The sequence below is a fragment of the Ornithorhynchus anatinus genome, chromosome X3 (assembly GCF_004115215.2).
Source record: "Ornithorhynchus anatinus isolate Pmale09 chromosome X3, mOrnAna1.pri.v4, whole genome shotgun sequence".
Taxonomy (NCBI): Eukaryota; Metazoa; Chordata; class Mammalia; order Monotremata; family Ornithorhynchidae; genus Ornithorhynchus; species Ornithorhynchus anatinus.
In genome coordinates, this window is record NC_041751.1 from 23,662,629 (window position 1) to 23,681,340 (window position 18,712).

At 41.9% G+C, this 18,712-nt stretch overlaps 1 protein-coding gene across 3 annotated transcripts in view; it reads left to right on the forward strand.

Annotated features, from left to right (window-relative positions):
- UGCG (UDP-glucose ceramide glucosyltransferase) overlaps window positions 1–17,653 on the forward strand; it is a 74,211-nt gene extending 56,558 nt beyond the window's left edge. For all 3 annotated transcript variants that reach the window (XM_029053872.1, XM_029053874.2, XM_029053873.2), the window contains exons 3-9: window positions 5,193–5,295; window positions 6,868–6,969; window positions 7,895–8,007; window positions 11,906–12,084; window positions 12,682–12,768; window positions 13,164–13,353; window positions 15,191–17,653. In XM_029053872.1, coding sequence (XP_028909705.1) covers window positions 5,193–5,295; window positions 6,868–6,969; window positions 7,895–8,007; window positions 11,906–12,084; window positions 12,682–12,768; window positions 13,164–13,353; window positions 15,191–15,361 — 945 coding nt within the window. In that variant the 3' untranslated portion in view covers window positions 15,362–17,653. The remainder of the gene's footprint in view (window positions 1–5,192; window positions 5,296–6,867; window positions 6,970–7,894; window positions 8,008–11,905; window positions 12,085–12,681; window positions 12,769–13,163; window positions 13,354–15,190) is intronic.
- The last annotated feature ends 1,059 nt before the right edge of the window (window positions 17,654–18,712 follow it).

Genomic DNA, 18,712 nt, shown 5'->3' on the forward strand with positions numbered 1-18,712 from the left:
GTTTTTTGGTTAAAAACAAAATAACAGTGGTGAGCATGTTTTCATTATTAAAAGCATGATCTGATTACTTGCAGTCTGGGTGACTGTGTACTCAGTGGTGGGCAGTACTTCAGGCTCCACCCTAAGCAAATATTTCACTTGAACATGTGATGTAGTAACTACCACCTTTAACACTATTCATAAAGTTGAATAGTATGTATTTTTAAGACAGTTTCCATTTTTACAGGGAAAACAGCCAGCATTTTACTAATAATTAAAAATGTTTGTGTGCTGAGTGCCTTCGTGGATACTTTCTTGTAAATATATTGGATGCACACTTAAGTAAAGTGCCTTCCATTTTTTTTTCCCCATAGCAGCCAAAATAAAAAAAAAATCCCTCCCAGATTTCTGAAAAATCCTTTTGCCCAGATCCAATACTGTGCACACAAATTTTCCCACCCGGGGATGGCTCAGAGGACATCTAGGATAAGACTTATAAAGAGGGCGACAGGAAGATGTGAGTATAAGCGAGAGGAGGACTGTGGAGAAGACTGGGAAAAGACAGGTTGTGGCCATTGGGAGGAGAGGAGTTCGAGAGGGCAAGGAACTAGAGGTAGATGGCAAACAGGGAGGGAAGGACATTTAGAGGAGCAAGAGGTAGAATCAGTCAATCACTGGTATTTATTGAGCACTTACTGTGTACAGAGCATAGTACTAAGCACTTGAGAGAGTACAATACAACAGAGTTGGTAGACACATTCCTGGCCCACAACGAGTTTACAATCTATAATGTTCTTTGGACTATTTTAGTCCTTTAGATGGAGAGAGGAAAGGAGAAGAGAGGAGATCGGTGGGAGCAGTGGATGTAAAATGAAAAAGAGAAGGTTAGGCATAGACAAAGGAAATATGGTGATGGGAAGAGAAGATGAGCAATGATTTGATGAGCGGGACGGAAAAGCAGTTAGGCATGAAGAAAAGGAAACAGACATAATGAGGAGAGGTGAGCCCCCCCTCACCTCCTGGCTGATGACCAAAACAGCTCCCTACCTCCAGCCTCTCCCCTTTTCTGTCTTATCTTAATTCGGCCGCAGGTTTCATCTTTCTAAATTGTTGATCAGTGCACATCATTCCCATTAGCCTCCTGTTTCTTCTTGCATAAACCAAAAAAATCACTCCATCGTATTTATTGAGTGCTTACGGTGTGCAGAGCACTGTACTAACCGTTTGGGAGAGTCCAATGTAACAGACACATTCTCCGCCTACCAGGAGCCTACGACGACCTAAACAATCTAGAGGAACTTATAATCTAATGAGAAAGGCAGACCTACAAAACTAGAAATAGCGGGAGTAGTGGGAAGAATAAGGATTGGCTAGGTAGAAGGAAAAATATGATGAGATGAAATAGAATAAATAATCAAATGTTTAAATAAATGCATATGTCATGTGAACTGAAAGATGATGGCGTGGAGAGTGGGATTTCTTTTGTGGATGCACATGTGGTTGAAAAGACCAGTATAAATGCTGAGAGTGGAGAGCCATCCAAGTGCTAGGTAGTGGCTCTTGAATTGATATGACTGAAGGTGTCAGGTCAGCCATTCAATCGGATTTAATGAGTGATTATTGTGTGCAAAGCACTGTACCAAGCGCTTGGGAGAGTACAGTGTGACAGACACATTACCTGCCCGGTTTGGGGCGGGGAGGGGACTGGACTCTGTGTGTGTGTGTGTGTGTGTGTGTGTGTGTGCGCGCGCGCGCGCGTGTGTACACGTGCATGCCCTGACTCCATGCGGAAGTGTGCCGCCTCTTTCTTTGTTTTATTTTTTAACTGAGGCCCACCTCGATTTGCCCCTGCCTTCAAAATAAAGAACCATTACCCCTCTGCAACGCTCCAATATATAGAGGACCCCCTGAACTCTGACACACACCTTACCACGTTGGGAACGCATATGACCGCTAAAAGTCAGGGAGTACTTTTCGGGCTGTGGTTTTTAACCGAAGAGCCACGTAGGCCGTTTGAGGTGGACGGGCCCGGCTAGAACCCTGGAAATATTTGGCTATGGCGGGCAGCGAAAACCGCAGTGGCTGCTGGTTCGTGGCATTAGGGTAGAGCATTGGCACTGTGCGCGGCCACTTCAATCCACATGTAAACTCTTGCGTGCCCTTTGATGTGCTGCACCTGTGTCCGCTCAAGCGTTGTACTTCATGCTCCAGCAGAAACACTAAAGGCACGGAACGGGTGGTTGTCCCTCAGGGTTCAGTTCTGGGTCCCCTTCTATTCTCCATCTACACCCACTCCCTGGGAGAACTCGTTCGCTCCCTTGGCTCTAACTATGTGGATGATACCCCAATCTACATTTCCAGCCCTGGCCTCTTTCTCCCTCTCTGCAGACTCGCATATCCTCCTGCCTTCAAGACATCTCTGCTTGGATGTCCTCCCGTCACTTGAAGCTTAACATGTTCAAAACAGAATTCCTTATCTTCCCACCCAAACCCTGTCTTTCCCCTGATTTTTCCTGTCACTGTAGACAGTACCACCATCCTTCCTGTCTCACAAGCCTGTAACCTTGGCATTATCCTGGACTCATCTCTCTCATTCAACCCACTTATTCACTGTCACCAAATCCTGTTGCTTCAACCTTTCTAAAAATCCATTCTTTCCTCTCCATCCAAACTATTACCTCATTAATCCAAGCACTTATCCTATCCCGCCTTGATGACTACATCGGCCTCCTTGCTGACCTCCTTGCCTCCCGTCTCTCCCCACTCCAGTCCATACTCCATTCTGCTGCCGGGATCATTTTTCTGCAAGAATGTTCAGTCCACATTTCCTCACTCCTCAAGAACCTTCAGTAGTTACCCATCAACCCGAGTCAAACAGAAACTCCTTACCATTGGCTCTAAAGCACTCAATCACCTTGCCCTCTCCTACCTCACCTCCCTGATTTCCTACTACAACCCAGTCCGCATACTTCCCTCCTCTAATGCCAACCTACTCACTGTATCCCCATCTCATCTATCTCGCCGCTGACCTCTCGTCCATGTCCTGCCATTGGCCTGGATCGCCATCCCTCTTCTTCTGTGACAGACAATTATTCTCCCCACCTTTAAAGCCTTATCGAAGGCACATCTCCTCCAAGAGGCCTTTCCCGATTGGGCCCTCATTTCCTCTTCTCCCACTCCCTTCTTTGTCACTCTTGAACTTGGATTTGTACCCCTTATTCACCCTCGTCCCTCAGCCCCACAACACTTACGTGCATAACCGTATATACGTATTATTGACGTGAGTGTCAGTGACCGCTCCCCCACCCACCCAGACTGTAAGCTCTTTGGGAAAGGGAACGTGTCTACCAACTCTACTATACTGTACTCTCCCAATCGCTTAGTGCAGTTCTCTGCACACAGTAAGCACTCGATAAATGCGATCGATCGATGTTAAAGAATAGGCAAGGAGTGACTTCCATATGAGGATAGCGTGAAAAGCTTGAGTCTTCATTTTGGAAAGAGGAAATTTGATAGGGTACATGATAAAAATTTATGTCGTCATAGAGGCTGTGGTTGGAGTGATCGTGAAACTGTTTTCACTCAGTCTCTAAAACCAGGGCAAGAGAACACCCATTGTAGCCTGAAGGTGGTAGGCTTAAAACAAAGACAAATCCTTTTCACACAGCAGGTGGTGAGCATTTGGGATTCGTTACCATAGGAAGTTGTGAAGGCAGAAAATATAAATAGATTTAAGAAGAGTTTGGGTAAAGTCATGGATGAATGGTCCATAATGGGCTATTAGAGGAATATCACAGATGTTAGGCTCAAGAAAGATTCATTACATTCATGGAAAATAGGTCCCTGATATGTTATTAGAAGGGAAAAATTAGATGGTTTATTCCTAATCATTACACCATTCTTCCAAATAAACTCAGTACTCCGGTGTAGGGGTTAGGTTCCTGACAAACCACTCCTTCAGTAAAATGCCTTGATTGATACCACCCACATGTTTTTTCACTTTTTTCCACTATCACATTGCATCACATTTTATCCAGACAGACACATGCTATTGGAAGAATGTCCCCCGTGTTCTCTTATTCCCCGAACAGTTTTCTGTCCAAAATGCATTGTGAAATCACTCACCATGAAAGAACAGAGTGTATTCTTTGCTGGCATAGTCAGACACAGAATACTGGACTATGTGAGGCAGCACGGCCTGGTGGATAGAGGACGGGCCTGGGAGTCAGAAGGACCTGGTTCCCATTCCAGCTCCACCCCTTGTCTGCTGTATGACCTCGGGCAAGTCATTTGACTTCTCTGCGCTTCAGTTACCTCATCGGTCAAATGAAGATTAAGACTGTGAGCCCCATGTGGGACATGGGCTGTGCCCAACCTGATTAGCTTCTGTCTACCCCAGCATTTAGTACAGTGCCTGGCACAGAGTAAGCGCTTAAGAAATCCCATTAAAAAAAAATGAAGAACCGTTAGTATGACCCTGCGCAGCATTGCATCTGTTTTCAAGGAATGAACAATTATTCCAGCTGCTGAGTGGAAGACAGCTTGTAGGGAAAGGCAGGTTAGGCCAGATCCAGTTAAATTTGATCTCCTTTTTGGCCTAGTGGAATCTCAGCCATCCTCCTGCAGCCTCCTGCCCCAAATGGAGAGGCTACTAAGAGACTTAGAAGACCATCCAAAGCCACTCTGAACCTGAGTTTAGCTTTATGCTGGCCCACCTCAGCCCCAAATGCGTGGGATATGGAGAAGGAAGCAATTTAGATTGAAAAATCAATATGAAGGATTTGGTAGAACCATGGAAATCCAGGTTGGAGAGTGGCTTGATCATGCCTAAAGATGAAACATTCAAGGTGGATAATTTTAGTTATTTTGTCATTTTTTTTTTTAAAAAAAAAGGTGGGGGTAGCAGCATTCCCCTCCAATATGGAAATTCTAGTATACTTCTTTGCTTTCTTTTTTTTTCAATTGAGTGCTAAAGACAGATCACAGCCAGAGGCCAATTATCAGAAGATTGTCTAATGAAACAGTCTGAGACCATTGCTTTAAAATATTTCCTATCCCCAGTAGTTGTTGAATTCATTATTAAGGATTCATGTCTTAACTTGGGTTCTTAGTATGTAGAAATTTGGTTCTTTATTTTTTACAGGTCATTAAATATGGTGCTTAATTTGAAATATGTTACTTGTTAATTTACATGAGATCCTTTCTTTGACTAGTATGAAGTGCTCCTCTGTGTACAAGATCACGACGATCCAGCTGTTGATGTATGTAAAAAGCTGCTTGGCAAATACCCAAATGTGGATGCTAGATTGTTTATAGGTAAGTAAAACATTTTCCAGTTCATTACATGTTTGTTTTGAGGTTATATATTGTGAAGTTCTTTTCAGTCTTGAGCTATATTAAGTTATATATGGGGCTTTTTTTAGGAACCCATTCCATCTTGTAAGAAAAGTTTCTTTAAAATTGAAGTCATTCATCTACAGGTTTACCCCAAGTTATGGTTACTCCATGGTCCTTAGAAGCCAGGGCTACAACCCATATGGTGTGATGCTATTCAAAAGCTCAACCACTCTGACATTCTGAGCAAAGATTTAGAGATTAGTCCATGTCCATGTCCTCCCCAGCTTGGTTGAGATCAAGCAGTCAACAATGAATGAATCTTTGGGGTAGCTCTACCCTCAGTTTGTGGCAGATTTTTCAACAGACCCCTGAGTAAGTAACCGAAGAAGTCATTGATGATGAGTTAATTGCATCTCACTCAGAGGAATTGTTGTGCAATGAGAACCTCATCAAGCATCAACAATCCAGTGCTTCATTGCAAGATGTTGAAGATGAAGAGGTGTTATTGTCTCTCTACCATCAGCTAAATTTGGGAGTTTAAGAAGTCAATTGTCAAGAAAATAGGAGAATTTATAGCATGTATGAAGCTCGTTGTGGGCAGGGAGTGTGTCTGTTATATTGTACTCTCCCAAGCGCTCAGTACAGTACTCTGCACACAGTAAGCACTCAGTAAATACAATTGACTGGCTTTTTGAGAGAGGAGTTCTGAAGTGTGCAGAGGTGTTCACAAGTCTTTAACTTGCTACATGGTACTTTATGAAGACAAAGAAGAAGGCTATTTCCATCCTAAATCGGACACATTCTTCACTAAATTTGAAAAACCACTACTTAGGTCAGCAGAAGAAGCTTCTACTTCTGCAAGCTCTTGCAAAGACTCATAATTATACCACAGCTCATTTAGTTAAATCTCTACTTTGAATTAAAAAAGATTAAACAACTGTTTAACTATGGCACATAGGGAATTTAATACAATATAGTATTTTTCCCCATGGTTCTGGAACAGATCGCAATTTATTACACATACATCTGTGGGATGTGCCCACGTATAAATTATGCCAAACAACAATTCATTCAATTGTATTTATTGAGCGCTTCCTGTGTGCAGAGCACTGTACTAAAGACTTGGGAGAGTAAATTATAACAATAAGCAGACACATTACCTGCCCACAATGAGCTTACAGTCTAGAGGGCCTGGGTTCATATCCCAGCTCTGCCATTTGCCTGCCGTATGACCTTGGGCAAGTCACTTAATGTTGCAGTGCCTCAGTTTGCTCATCGAAAATGGGGATTCAATACCTGGTCTTCCTCCTGCTTAGACTGTGTGCCCCATTTGGGACAGGGTCTGTGTCTGACCTGATTATCTTGTATCTATCTATCCCAGCACTTAGGACAGTGCTTAGCACATAGTAAGCACTTAACAAACTACCACAATAATTATTGATTGTTATTATAATGTAGTGCTTGCGTTCTTGCCAAACCACATGTTAAGAAAACAAGTTAAGGATAAAATAAAATAGTCATATTTACTTGTACATGTCCTTAAATCTTTAGGTGGCAAAAAGGTTGGCATTAATCCAAAGATTAATAACTTAATGCCGGGATATGAAGTTGCTAAATATGACCTAATATGGATTTGTGATAGTGGAATCAGAGGTAATGTTTTCTATTTATTTGTATAAAACTACCGAATTGGGAATAAGTGCAATATGAAAGTGAGCTATTGGCTGTCTCTTTTTTAATTAACAAAGCAATGCCAAAAAGATGGTCATTTGTTTGTCGATTTCCTGCATTTTCCCTTTTCCTCGGCTCGATCCTCTGCCTTTATCCCCCTGCTCTGTGTCATCCCGTCTCACCCCCGCCTGCCCATTCTGTGCTCCGTCCCTCCCTTCTAGCTCACACATCCCCATATCTCCTTGCCTGGGTAGGTGTGTTAATATATTCATGCCCTGGTGTGTGGGTATATATGTGTTGATCTGCATATCACTGGGCTTGTTTCTGCTAGTATTGTTCTAAAACTGTGAATACTTGGATAACAGAGACCTACTCTGAGCTACACTCAGTATTTCCCAATGACTGTTAAATGCACAAGGGAAACACTATTGCTAGTCTATAAATTTTCTGATACATTAACTTGTGTTATTAAATTGCGTATTTGTGGAACTTGGGTAGCAGTCAAAAATGGGAGGATGTAAATTCATATTAGTACAATTGATATTGTATGGTCCATTAATGTTTCAACTAGAAGCAGCGTGGCCTAGTGGATAGAGCACGGGCCTGGGAGCTAGAAGGACCTGGTTTCTAATCCTGGCTCCACCACTTGTCCTCTGTGTGACTTTGAACAAGTCACTTCACTGCTCTGTGCCTCAGTTATCCCATCTGTAAAATGGGGGTTAAGAAAGTGAGCCCCATGTGGGACACGGACCGTGTCCAACCTTGTATCTACCTCAGCGCTCTGTACAGTGTCTGGCACGTAGTAAGTGGTTAACGAATCCCACAAAAACAAACAAACAAAAACCTAGCATATTGAGCAGTGCTGGCCATGTTCTAAAGCTTTTTTCTCCACCCCCTTTTTTGGTAGTAATTCCAGATACACTTACTGATATGGTTAACCAGATGACAGAAAAAGTAGGATTGGTCCATGGATTGCCCTACGTTGCAGATAGACAAGGTTTCGCTGCCACATTGGAGCAGGTGAGTGTGGTTCTTCTAATTTTTGGTTTGGTTTGGTTTTGGGGTATGAAATCTTACCTGACTCTTGTAGCCATTTCATTCTATTGAAACTATGTTGCTTCAGTTCAGGATCTGTTAATCTGAGTTGAACAGTCATTCTAGCTGTAAATTAATCAATTGTATATTTTGAGCAGCTACCATGTGCAGAACACTGTAGTAAGCAGAGGTCAAAAGTGCAGTAGAAGTAAAACTTCTACTCCTTTAGAGGGGGCGGAAAGGCGTCACGTATCGTTTAGACCGTGAGCCCGTCATTGGGCAGGGATTGTCTCTAACTGTTGCCGAATTGTGAATTCCAAGCGCCTAGTACAGTGCTCTGCACATAGTAAGCGCTCAATAAATACTATTGAATGAACATATTACCTCCAGCTCTTCCATAACGTGTGTGAAAACTCTGCATTTTGGCTAGTATGCTTTTAGCAGTGATGGAGTAAGCCAGAGCTCTGCTCTGGTAAAAGGAAATTTTCTAGAACAGTCGGCCCAGTTGTGAAAATAGTTCTGCAGCGATGGCAACCCGCCCCACCGCCCCCAGGCCAGAAAGAGACTGGGGCACCCTGTCTCCTGCCCCTGCTGCGTTTGGGTTCAGGGTTGGCAATGGACTGGGTCGAGGCAGTCCTCCCACCCCCCCGGGCTCTTCAGGGACTGCATATCTCCAGGGTGGGTGGTCGTACCCCGTGGCACCTCCCCAGCACAGCCCAGTCAAACCAGCTTGGCACTTGAACGGCTGCCCTCCCATCCAGGTACCCACTTCTACTCTCCAGCTGCACCCGCCCCACTCCGTCCACACACACACACGATGCCCAAGCCTGTCTTGGGGGGTGAAAGAGGTCCCCCCGCCCTGCCTTCCTACTGTTGCCATCACCACTGGGATGCTGAGGGTCTGAGCTGGAGAGGTGTTTCAAGGAAGAGGAGGGAGACCCCAGGCTCGAGTAGGAAGGGCCGACCCAACCGCGTAGTCCTTCCGACCCAGACCATGACCCGTGCTCCCACTGGGCTGAGGATGGAGGGAGAGACAGACGTTAAAATAAGTTAGGGCTATACACCTAAGTGCTGGGGAGTAGAGGGTGGGGTAAATATCAAGTGCTTAAGAGCCAAGTGCTCGGTGACCCAGAAAGGAGTGGGAGTAGGAGAGAAGAGGACTTAGTTGGGGAAGGCCTCTTGGGGGAGATGTGATTTTAATAAAGCTTCGAAGGTGAAGAGAGTTGGTGGCCTTTAGAATATGCAGGGGGAGGAAGTTCTAGGCCGGAGGCAGGGCACGGGCCAGAGGTCGGCGGTGGAGCCGGGATTATTCATTCAGTCGTATTCATGGAGCACTCACTTTGTGCAGAGCACTGTACTAAGCGCTTGGAAAGTACAATTCGGCAACAGATTGAGACAATCCCTACTCCACAACGGGCTCACAGTCTAGAAGCGGGGAGACAGACAACAAAACAAAACAAGTAGACAGGCATCAATAGCATCAAAATAGATTAATAGAATTATATATCTATATATACATCATTGATGAAATAAATAGAATAATAAATACGTACAAATATACACAAGTACTGTGGGGCAGGGAGCGGGGTAGAGCAGAGGAAGGGAGTAGGGGCGATGGGGAGGGGAGGAGGAGCAGAGGAAAAGGGGGGCTCAATCTGGGAAGGCCTCCTGGAGGAGGTGACCTTTCAGTAGGGATTAGAGCTCAGGTCTCCTCACTCCCAGTCCTGGGCTCTCTCCACTAGGGAAAACCTCTGTGGGGGCAGGGGGGAAAGGGCGACAGAGATCACTGGGCCCTTTCTGTGGCCCAGTCAAGTCCCTGCTTGACTGGTAGAGGCTGATGGGAGAGCCTGGTATACCTGGCCTCCAGTCCAGTCTTTGACATAATCGTGCTCCTAAGTGTAGCATGGGGGTTCTGATTAGGAATGGGTTTTTTTTGGTTTGTTTTTCTTTTTTAGTTTCAGCACTGGCTGTTAGGGAATTAGGGACCATTTTTCTGACAACTTGGATCTATCTGGGTAGAAAGTAGTGTGATGTCGTAAGAAATGGCTGCGGATACCGAGAGGTGAATTTTCCTTAACGCTGTGTTCATTCAAAATGCCACCCCTGCATCATATAGTTGTCATCATCATCAACAGTAACATTTATTGAGGCATCTGCTAAACGTTAGGAGAGTACAAAAGAGAAGACATAATCCCTGCCCTCAAGGGCCTTAAAGTCTAGCGCGGGGGACAGACAAATTACGGTAAGGATAGTTATAGAAAATACAAGCTATATGTAAATATTGGGGGCGGGGAGGGGGATGGAAAAGCTCTGGTAGCAGATGGGGAGTACAAGGAGAGAAGATTAGACATTACTCGGGTAAGACCTCCTAGCAAAGATAAGATCTCAGCCTTTGGAGCTGGGGAGACCTGTGGTCTGTCAGATATGAAACGGGAGGAAGTGAGCAAGAAGTCGGTGGTTCGGAAACATGAGAACGAAGCAAATGAGTAAGTTAGCTTTAGAGGAATGGAGGTTGTGAGCTGGGATGTAATAGGAGAGAAGAGTGGATGGATTTGCAAATAGTGGGAGTAGGAGGAGCAGGGAAAGCGGAGTGACCTAGTGGAAAGAGCAGGGCCTGGGAGTCAGAGAATCTGGGGTCTAATCCCGGCTCTGCCACTTGTCTCTTGTGTGACCTTTGGCAAGTTATTTTGCTTCTCTCTGCCTCAGTTTCCTCATCTGTACATTGGGGATTAAATCCTACTCCCTCCTACTTGGACTGTGAGCCCCATGTGGGTCAGGGACTGTGTCCAACCTGATTATCTTGTATACCCCAGCACTTAGTATAGTGCCTGGCACAAAGTGAGTGCTTAGCCAGTACCACAACGAACAAGCAAAACCAAAAAAAAAAAAAAAGACAGCTATTAGTACGAAGATGGAAAGAGGAATACACGAATGAGTAGTGTTTATGGGTGGACATATATAAGTGCCAAGGGTGACAGTCGGGTTGATGCAATCTGGGATGGTGACAGAGAAAGCCTCCTGGAGGGAATGGGATTTCAGGAAGGTTTTGCAGATGGGGGAGAGCAGTGGTTTGGCAATTTTAAATGGGATAACTCTTGAAGAATTCGTTATAAGTCTCGATTAATACCAAAAAAAGATAGGTGATCAGTGTGTTATCTAGCATTAATGAAAAAATTGAATATTGGACCATATTTGACTGAAACGTTTTTACTTGTAATTGTCTAATTTTCTCGTTTAAAGGAAGCTGAAAGCTAAAATTATAGTTCTGAGAATGACAAGTTTATATAAGGGAGAGTCAGATCCTGGCAAGTAAACTACTTCCCGGATGTAAATGGGACAAAGTCTATGTAGGGGCTAATGTCACTGGTGTTAATCCAAGTTAATTTTTAACTCACTTTGAGCCCTACGTTTTCCTGGGGGTTGTGTTTCTTTTCTATTTCCACACAATGGCTCCCAGCTGGTGATATCCTATACTATGAATTAATATTCTTTCCGGACTGAATGAAGAAGTGGGGAAGTGGGAGGGACAATTCCTTCCCCAATTTGTTCATCCTAGATTTGTGTGTTTATTTTTCCCACCATCAAAGATAATTTGTGTCTCTTACATTTAGCTCTTGCCTTTTTATTTCCACATTAACTTTTCTAGTAGTTTCTTGGCTCAGTTTTAGAAAAGAAGAAATACAAGCTATTTTATAAGGTGAAATAATCATTGGTCTTTGTATTGTCTTAAATATCTTTTCGTCCAACTTGGTTCTCCATATTTTGAGCTAATCATTTTGTGCAGATGTGGTAGAGTGCAAGATTATGAAAATTTTTTAATAATTGGATAAGGAACTTTGCACATGGGTGATATTAAAGCTTCTAACTTTTACATTTTTGGTAGGTTTATTTTGGAACTTCACATCCAAGGTCCTATATTTCTGCCAACGTAACCGGCTTCAAATGTGTAACAGGAATGTCTTGTTTGATGAGAAAGGATGTCTTAGACCTAGCTGGAGGACTTATAGCTTTTGCCCAGTACATTGCTGAAGACTACTTTATGGCCAAAGCAATAGCCGACAGGTAAGAAAATGACTCATTTAGACTGGGGGTTTTCAGAAACCAAAACAATGGTGAGTCTGTGATATGTTGAATTAAACAGGTTCATATGTAAATTTCTGAGGATTTGGGAAAACTAAAAGTCCCTTAGAAGTATGTTAAAGTGTAATTGGAATTTCAGGGAAAACACTTTTAAAATCTGGAGGAAATGCACTTGGGAAACTTAAGTGTACTGTTTCATTTGTTTTATTAGAACAAAATTGCTCATGGTGCCCCACCCCCACCCCCAGATTTCAGTCACTTAGAATTCAGTCTTCAAGGTGATATATGGCCTGGAGGATTATTCTTCAGGATTAAAGCACAATGAATAAAATACTTTTCTCATTATTGGATTCATGGTATGGGTGAAAATGCTGAATTGCATTTAATTTTTAAATTTCCCATTTTGCAGATAATTCAGGAATCTTTTTTTTTGAACCCATAAATGTGAATGGTGAATAAGGAAAACAGTTATTCATTTGCTAAATGCCTAATATATCAGGTTTGGGATAAGGTTGTTATCAGTAATACTTGACATCAGGGTAGAATCTGTTCTCATTTGATAATCATCTTCTCTTGCAGAGGTTGGAGGTTTGCAATGGCCACTCAAGTTGCAATGCAAAATTCTGGGTCATATTCAATATCCCAATTCCAATCTAGAATGATCAGGTAAATTCACGTATCTTGTTCCCACTCCTTGGTGTGATTTCAATTTAAGTTGGGCAATGCATGTTTCCAGAATGTGATTCAGCAAATAACGACAACAAAAAACCCCAAATTTTCAGCCAGGGTTTGAGGGAGAGAGTGGAAGTTATTTAGTGCATATTGAGAAGTTGAGGGACCTTTATAAAACATATTTTCAAATAAACTATGCTATCTTTCAGAACTTAGAAAGTATTCGATAAAATAACTATGGTGTGCCCTTTGTCTTTTAAACCATTTTTTAAGATTAGTTTAAAAACTCAAAGAGCCTGTTCCCAAAATAGTTAAAACATGTTTAATTTTAAAGTTGAATCCTATTATGTAGCAGAGTTGTGTTTTTTCAAGAATGTCCCTTCTTTTAGGTGGACCAAGTTGCGAATTAATATGCTGCCTGCTACGATCATTTGTGAGCCAATTTCTGAATGCTTTGTTGCCAGTTTAATTATTGGATGGGCAGCTCACCATGTATTCAGATGGGACATTATGGTATTTTTCATGTGTCACTGCCTGGCCTGGTTTATTTTTGACTACATTCAACTCAGGGGTGTTCAGGTACGTAGATAAATGAGTTGTTTGGCAATTGCCAAACAATTGATAGAGCTAAAAATGTTTTCATTTGGAAATTGTTTTGTAAAGTCAATTGCATTGTTAGACCCAGGCTTAAAAAGTTGAGAAGTAGCGTGGCCTAATGGAAAGAGCATGGGTTTGGGAGTCAGAGGACCTAGGTTCTAAACCCCTCTCTGCCAATTGTTTGCTGTGTGACCTTGGGCAATTCACTTTACTTCTCTGTGCCTCAGTTCTCCTGTTCTTCCTCTTACTTAGACTATGAGCTCCATGCAAGACAAGGGACTATGTCCAACCCAATTCACTTGTATCTACCCCAGCACTTAGAACTATGTTCACATAGTAAGTGTGAAACAAATATTAAAAAAAAAAAAAAGAATTTTCTGACGTAAAAGCAGAGGTTTGCGGTAAACTAGGTCGGTAGCAGCACGTCATCTAAGCGTATGTTCTAGTTCACTTAGAGCAAATACAAGATTCTGAATAGTTGAAAGAGAAACAATTTTCAGAAGAAAATAATTTGGACCTCCCTAACTTTTCTCTGCCATTTATGTTTGGAGGACATGTCGTCAAATATCTCATTTGTCTCACTTTCCCTCAAGAGGGTCCCGATTTTTCTGTCGCAAAATAACGTGGAATGACCTTTTTTTCCCCTCTCCTACTTGCTCAGAAGGAGTTGGAATTCACTATTTGATAGTGGGGGGGGAAAAATCCTTGAATAATTGGAAGAAAAATTTGAAACTGGGGTTGAGCTTTGGGAATTTTTGAAGTACTAAATGGGAATGCTTATTGTCGTTGAGGGCAAGTATAAATTACGGACAGGTAGATCATTAGCACAGCAGATATGCTTGCCTCTTTTATTCAGACTGCTAAAGAAGGCATGTTTTAGAATGAGTGAGAATCTTGTCTTACTCCCTCCCTCTTTCTTTCTCCCTTTCTTTCCTCCTCCCCCCTCTTTCTCCATCTCTTCTCCCCTCTTCTTTCTTTTCTCTTCCCCTTCTTTCTCCTCTCTTCCTCTTCCTCCCTCTCTTCCTCTCTTTGCTTGTTCTCTCTTCTTTTTTTTTTTTTTTTAACAAAGTGAAGTCTGTGCTATAATCTCTTCATCTGCTCTTCAAATTAAGTGTAGTATTGAACACAAAATGATTTTTAGGTGGTTGTAAACTAGATAATCTTTAGTCTGTCTCTGGATAGACTTCATGGAGTATTCTATTGCTTGCATCAGTCAATGGTATTTGAGTGCTTGCTATATGCAGAGCACTGTCCTAGGTGCTTAGATAGAAGAGTTTCTTTGCAATAGGTGTCCTACTATTTCTTTTTTCTCCCTTTGTGAAAATTTGCTCGCTGAATATATTTACCAGATATTTGAGAACTTTTAAGTAGTACTGGAGAAGCAGTGCGGCCTAGTGGAAAGAGCCAGGGGACTGGGAGTCAAAAGGACCTGGGTTCTAATCCCGCATTGTCTGCCGTGTGACCTTGGGGAAGTCACTTAACTTCTCTGGGCCTCAGTTACCTCATCTGTAAAATGGAGATTAAAACTATGAACCCCACATGGGACAGGGACTGTGTCCATCCTGATTAGTTTGTATCCGCCCCAGCGCTTAGAACAGTACCTGGCACATAGTAAGCACTTAACAAATACCATTTTTTTTTTAAAGTTAAAATCAGTTTAGAGGATCAACTTGCATCCTATAGTAAATCAGGTTTCATGAAGAAGTCTTGAATTTAATGGCAGTAAAAGCAGGGCTCACTGTTTCTAACCATGTATACAACAATGTAAATGTGGCTTTTAATAGAAGAATGATTATGTATTTGTTTATATGATTCCTAGGGTGGCGCTCTGTGTTTCTCAAAACTTGATTATGCAGTAGCTTGGTTCATCCGAGAATCTATGACAATATATATTTTCCTATCGGCTTTGTGGGACCCCACTATCAGCTGGCGAACGGGGCGCTACAGGTTACGCTGTGGAGGCACGGCAGAGGAAATCCTCGATGTATAACCACAGCTTTGTGACTGTATTTAAAAGAGACAAAAAAGGAAAAAAGAGAAGTATTATAAATTATGTTTATATAAATGCTTTTAAAAATCTACCTTAGATAGTTTTATTACTTGTACATTTTGGTATCTGTACTTTAATTTATTTTGCATGGCACTTGCATCTGTGAAAAACATACACCTGTAATTCTTGGCCATATGGTACCTTTTTTTTAAAAAAATAGATAATCAAGGACATGGTTCCAGGACACTTTTTTTTTTTTAATCAGTGCTCTGCAGCAAACACCATAACAATATCCTTCAGTAGAGAAGTTTTTGACTTAGTTGTTCAGTGTTCCAAAAAAATCGTGGGCTAAAATTAGCTTTTTCCAATTGACTTGCACAAGTTTAGAGGCTAATTAATTCTTCATCAGCAGAGAATCCCTGATAGCATTGTGCAAAGAACTGCTAACCATGGGGTACTAACAGACATTTTTTGATGCTTAATGCCTACCTCTTGTAATTGCTGCAGAGCAAATAAAAATTACAATATGTAACTAGGCCTTGCAAAAACAAAGAGAAAAAGTAATAAAAAAGCTGGAGTCTTGTATTTATATGTATATATGAGATATTTTTTGGTCTCACGGCAGTGAACCAAAAGTGGACTGAGTTTGGTTTTTAATAGTAGCTATATGTCGATGGCATCTTCTGGGCCAACTCTTATTGGTTCTGGCTTAAACCATTGTGAATTACCATAGCTGTAATTAGTGAGCTAACTTTCCCCCCAACTCACTTTACCTCTCGTTTCCTTTTTTCAGTGGGTGTTGGCTTTGTTCAGAGTGAATGAAAGTTTGGAGAGTTGTGGTGGGGGGGGGAAATGCATTTCAGAACCATTTCACACATGAACTGTTTTCTTACACGGTGTGTCTTGTTAATAAGAATGAAATCTCATGACGCAGGTATCTTTAAAATAAGCATATGAATCATCAATAAGTACAGTTGCAGTAGGTATTCAAAGGTGCAGGGTGAGTTTACTGGTAAATTGAACAAACTTAGTCCACTGATGGTTTTTTGCCTACTATAGTTGCTCTAGTTGTATTTAAATTGATTTTTGTATTCCAGTTGTATGACTAAAAGGACTAGATTAATGCAAATTGTAAATGCATGCTGAACCTCACCCTTCCTCATCCCAGTCTTGAACTTACTTTCAGCTCCCTCCCCAGCTTGTTCTTAACTTGTGGTGAACTGGACTTGTTTTTATATAAAAAAGGCAAAAAATTAAGGGACAGTACGTAAGCCTTTCATTTTTAGGTATCTATGCTTCTCTTCAGAGTTGGATGGCATGTTGTCAAGATGAATGTTTACTGGCTAACTGCAGGGCTAGCTGACAATATGGCAGCTTTAAATCCTCAATTACTACAACTTCCATGTCAAAGCATAATGTGTAGCATATTAGCAATAACTACATGTATTTATATAAAATGAACACTTTTTTCACCTTACTGAGCCAATCCATTTAGCCGTCTAACCAATATACACACGGTTTAAAAATGTATATATCTGTATGTATGTGTGTGTATATATATATACTTTGTATGCACATTATATAGAAACATTTCTCTGGGCCAAAATGCTTCACTTAGTTCAATATTATTTTGCCTTTATGATATCACTGAATTGTTTGAAGGGCATTTTCTATGTGAACAAAGGCTTTGATGCGTGTTCTGTTCTTTATGTGAATCGGGAAATACCGTTTCCTGAGGAAAGTTGCACAATGAAAAGCAGTCTAGTTGTGACCCACGAAAAGGTTTTGTTGCTTTTTTTTTTAAATTTTATTTACTTCGACAAATCAGTTTTGCAGACCATGTTTGTATGTCTAATGAAGTTTTGTTGAGGCCATTCTTTGTGCTGCCAGAAGTGAAGCTTCGCTTACTACTTAGCTCTGTGCTGATTTCAATGTGGGCAGTGTAACAGCAGTAAAACCAAAAAGCCTGGACAGATTTCTTACGTTATATTTTGTAGCTCTGATAAAGTTCCATACTGTTTGTGATCCTCTTAAAGTAGTAAAGCCTATCACAAAAGAGAAGCTTCACTATTGCAGGGTTTTGGAGTCAAAATTGGAGGCGATTCTGGTGTAAGTACTCTACAGAAATATCGTAGGGAGTATCACAACAGAACTTCAGGAGTCAAAATGAATTTAATAAACTGACTTATTACCAACTAGTATCTAGAGTAGACTATGCCATGTTTTATTATTTAAAATTGTTGTCTTGAGGTTTCTTGTTCAAAAATAAAATTTTGCATACAATCAAAATAAGTTATTTGTCCATGCTCATCTTTTCCATACTAAATTTGCTAAGAAAGCCAAGCTTTCAAAATTATACATACCTTGAATGGAGGGCAAAAAGGGAGCAGGATTTTAGGAGAGAAGGGGGAAGGCTTCAAAGAAGATTCCAGAAAAGCCACTATTTTGGACCTTGTCAGTCCTGACTGGAAACTCTCAGGTCTAAATTTTAAAAAGGTGTTGGACCAGTTACTCTCCCCCCACCCCCCCAATCACAATCCAACTGGAGTCACACTCAACATGATGAGCTCCCATATTTTGAAGGGTGTGTAATCTCAGCACTGAGGGACTTTATAAGGTTGCCAACTGGGCTTTACACCCCCCTGGGGTATTTTACAGCACTTTAGGGCCGTTGAGCCAATATGACAGACAATTCGGAGAAATAATGAGAACTCTAGGGGCCCAGCAAGAAGCAGCAGCAGACCAGAAGCAGTTGATGAAAGTATTCCAGACATCGAGACATACAAGCAGTTTTCTGTTGTCACCTTCTTTGCTCTCTCTTCTGCTGTTATCCTCCAGTAGGCTCTGGTGAGTATTTCTCTGCCGGGTGTGTGGGTTGGGGGGAAAGGGAGAGGCAGCTGTGTGGGATAAAGTGTGTGAATTGCATGGGTGGAGATAACTGCTGCAGGGGGAAGGGAGTTTTAGACTCAGAAGCACTTGCTTTGGGATTTTGCAGGGGCCGCCTTGCTGCTTTACACTAAACAAGGATGCAAATTAAAATTAATACCGACCCTCATCTATTTAGCCCACTCCGGAGGAAAACAGAGGATCAGCAAAGCTGGCCAGATGCTGCAAAACCTCTGGTGACAGTGCCTGAACTGGGTTCCCAAGCAGAATAATGGCCAAAGTCAATGTTTAATCAGAATTGCAATTCGAAAGAATACAAACAGAAGGATTCAAGCGAAAGTTACAACCAGATGGCGATTTAAAACTGCACACCATGAGTTCAGGCCACATGTGTACTTCACACTGAGGCTTTTGTTTGGGGCAGGTGGGGAAAGCGGGGGAAAGGTGGAATCTAGCATTCCACAA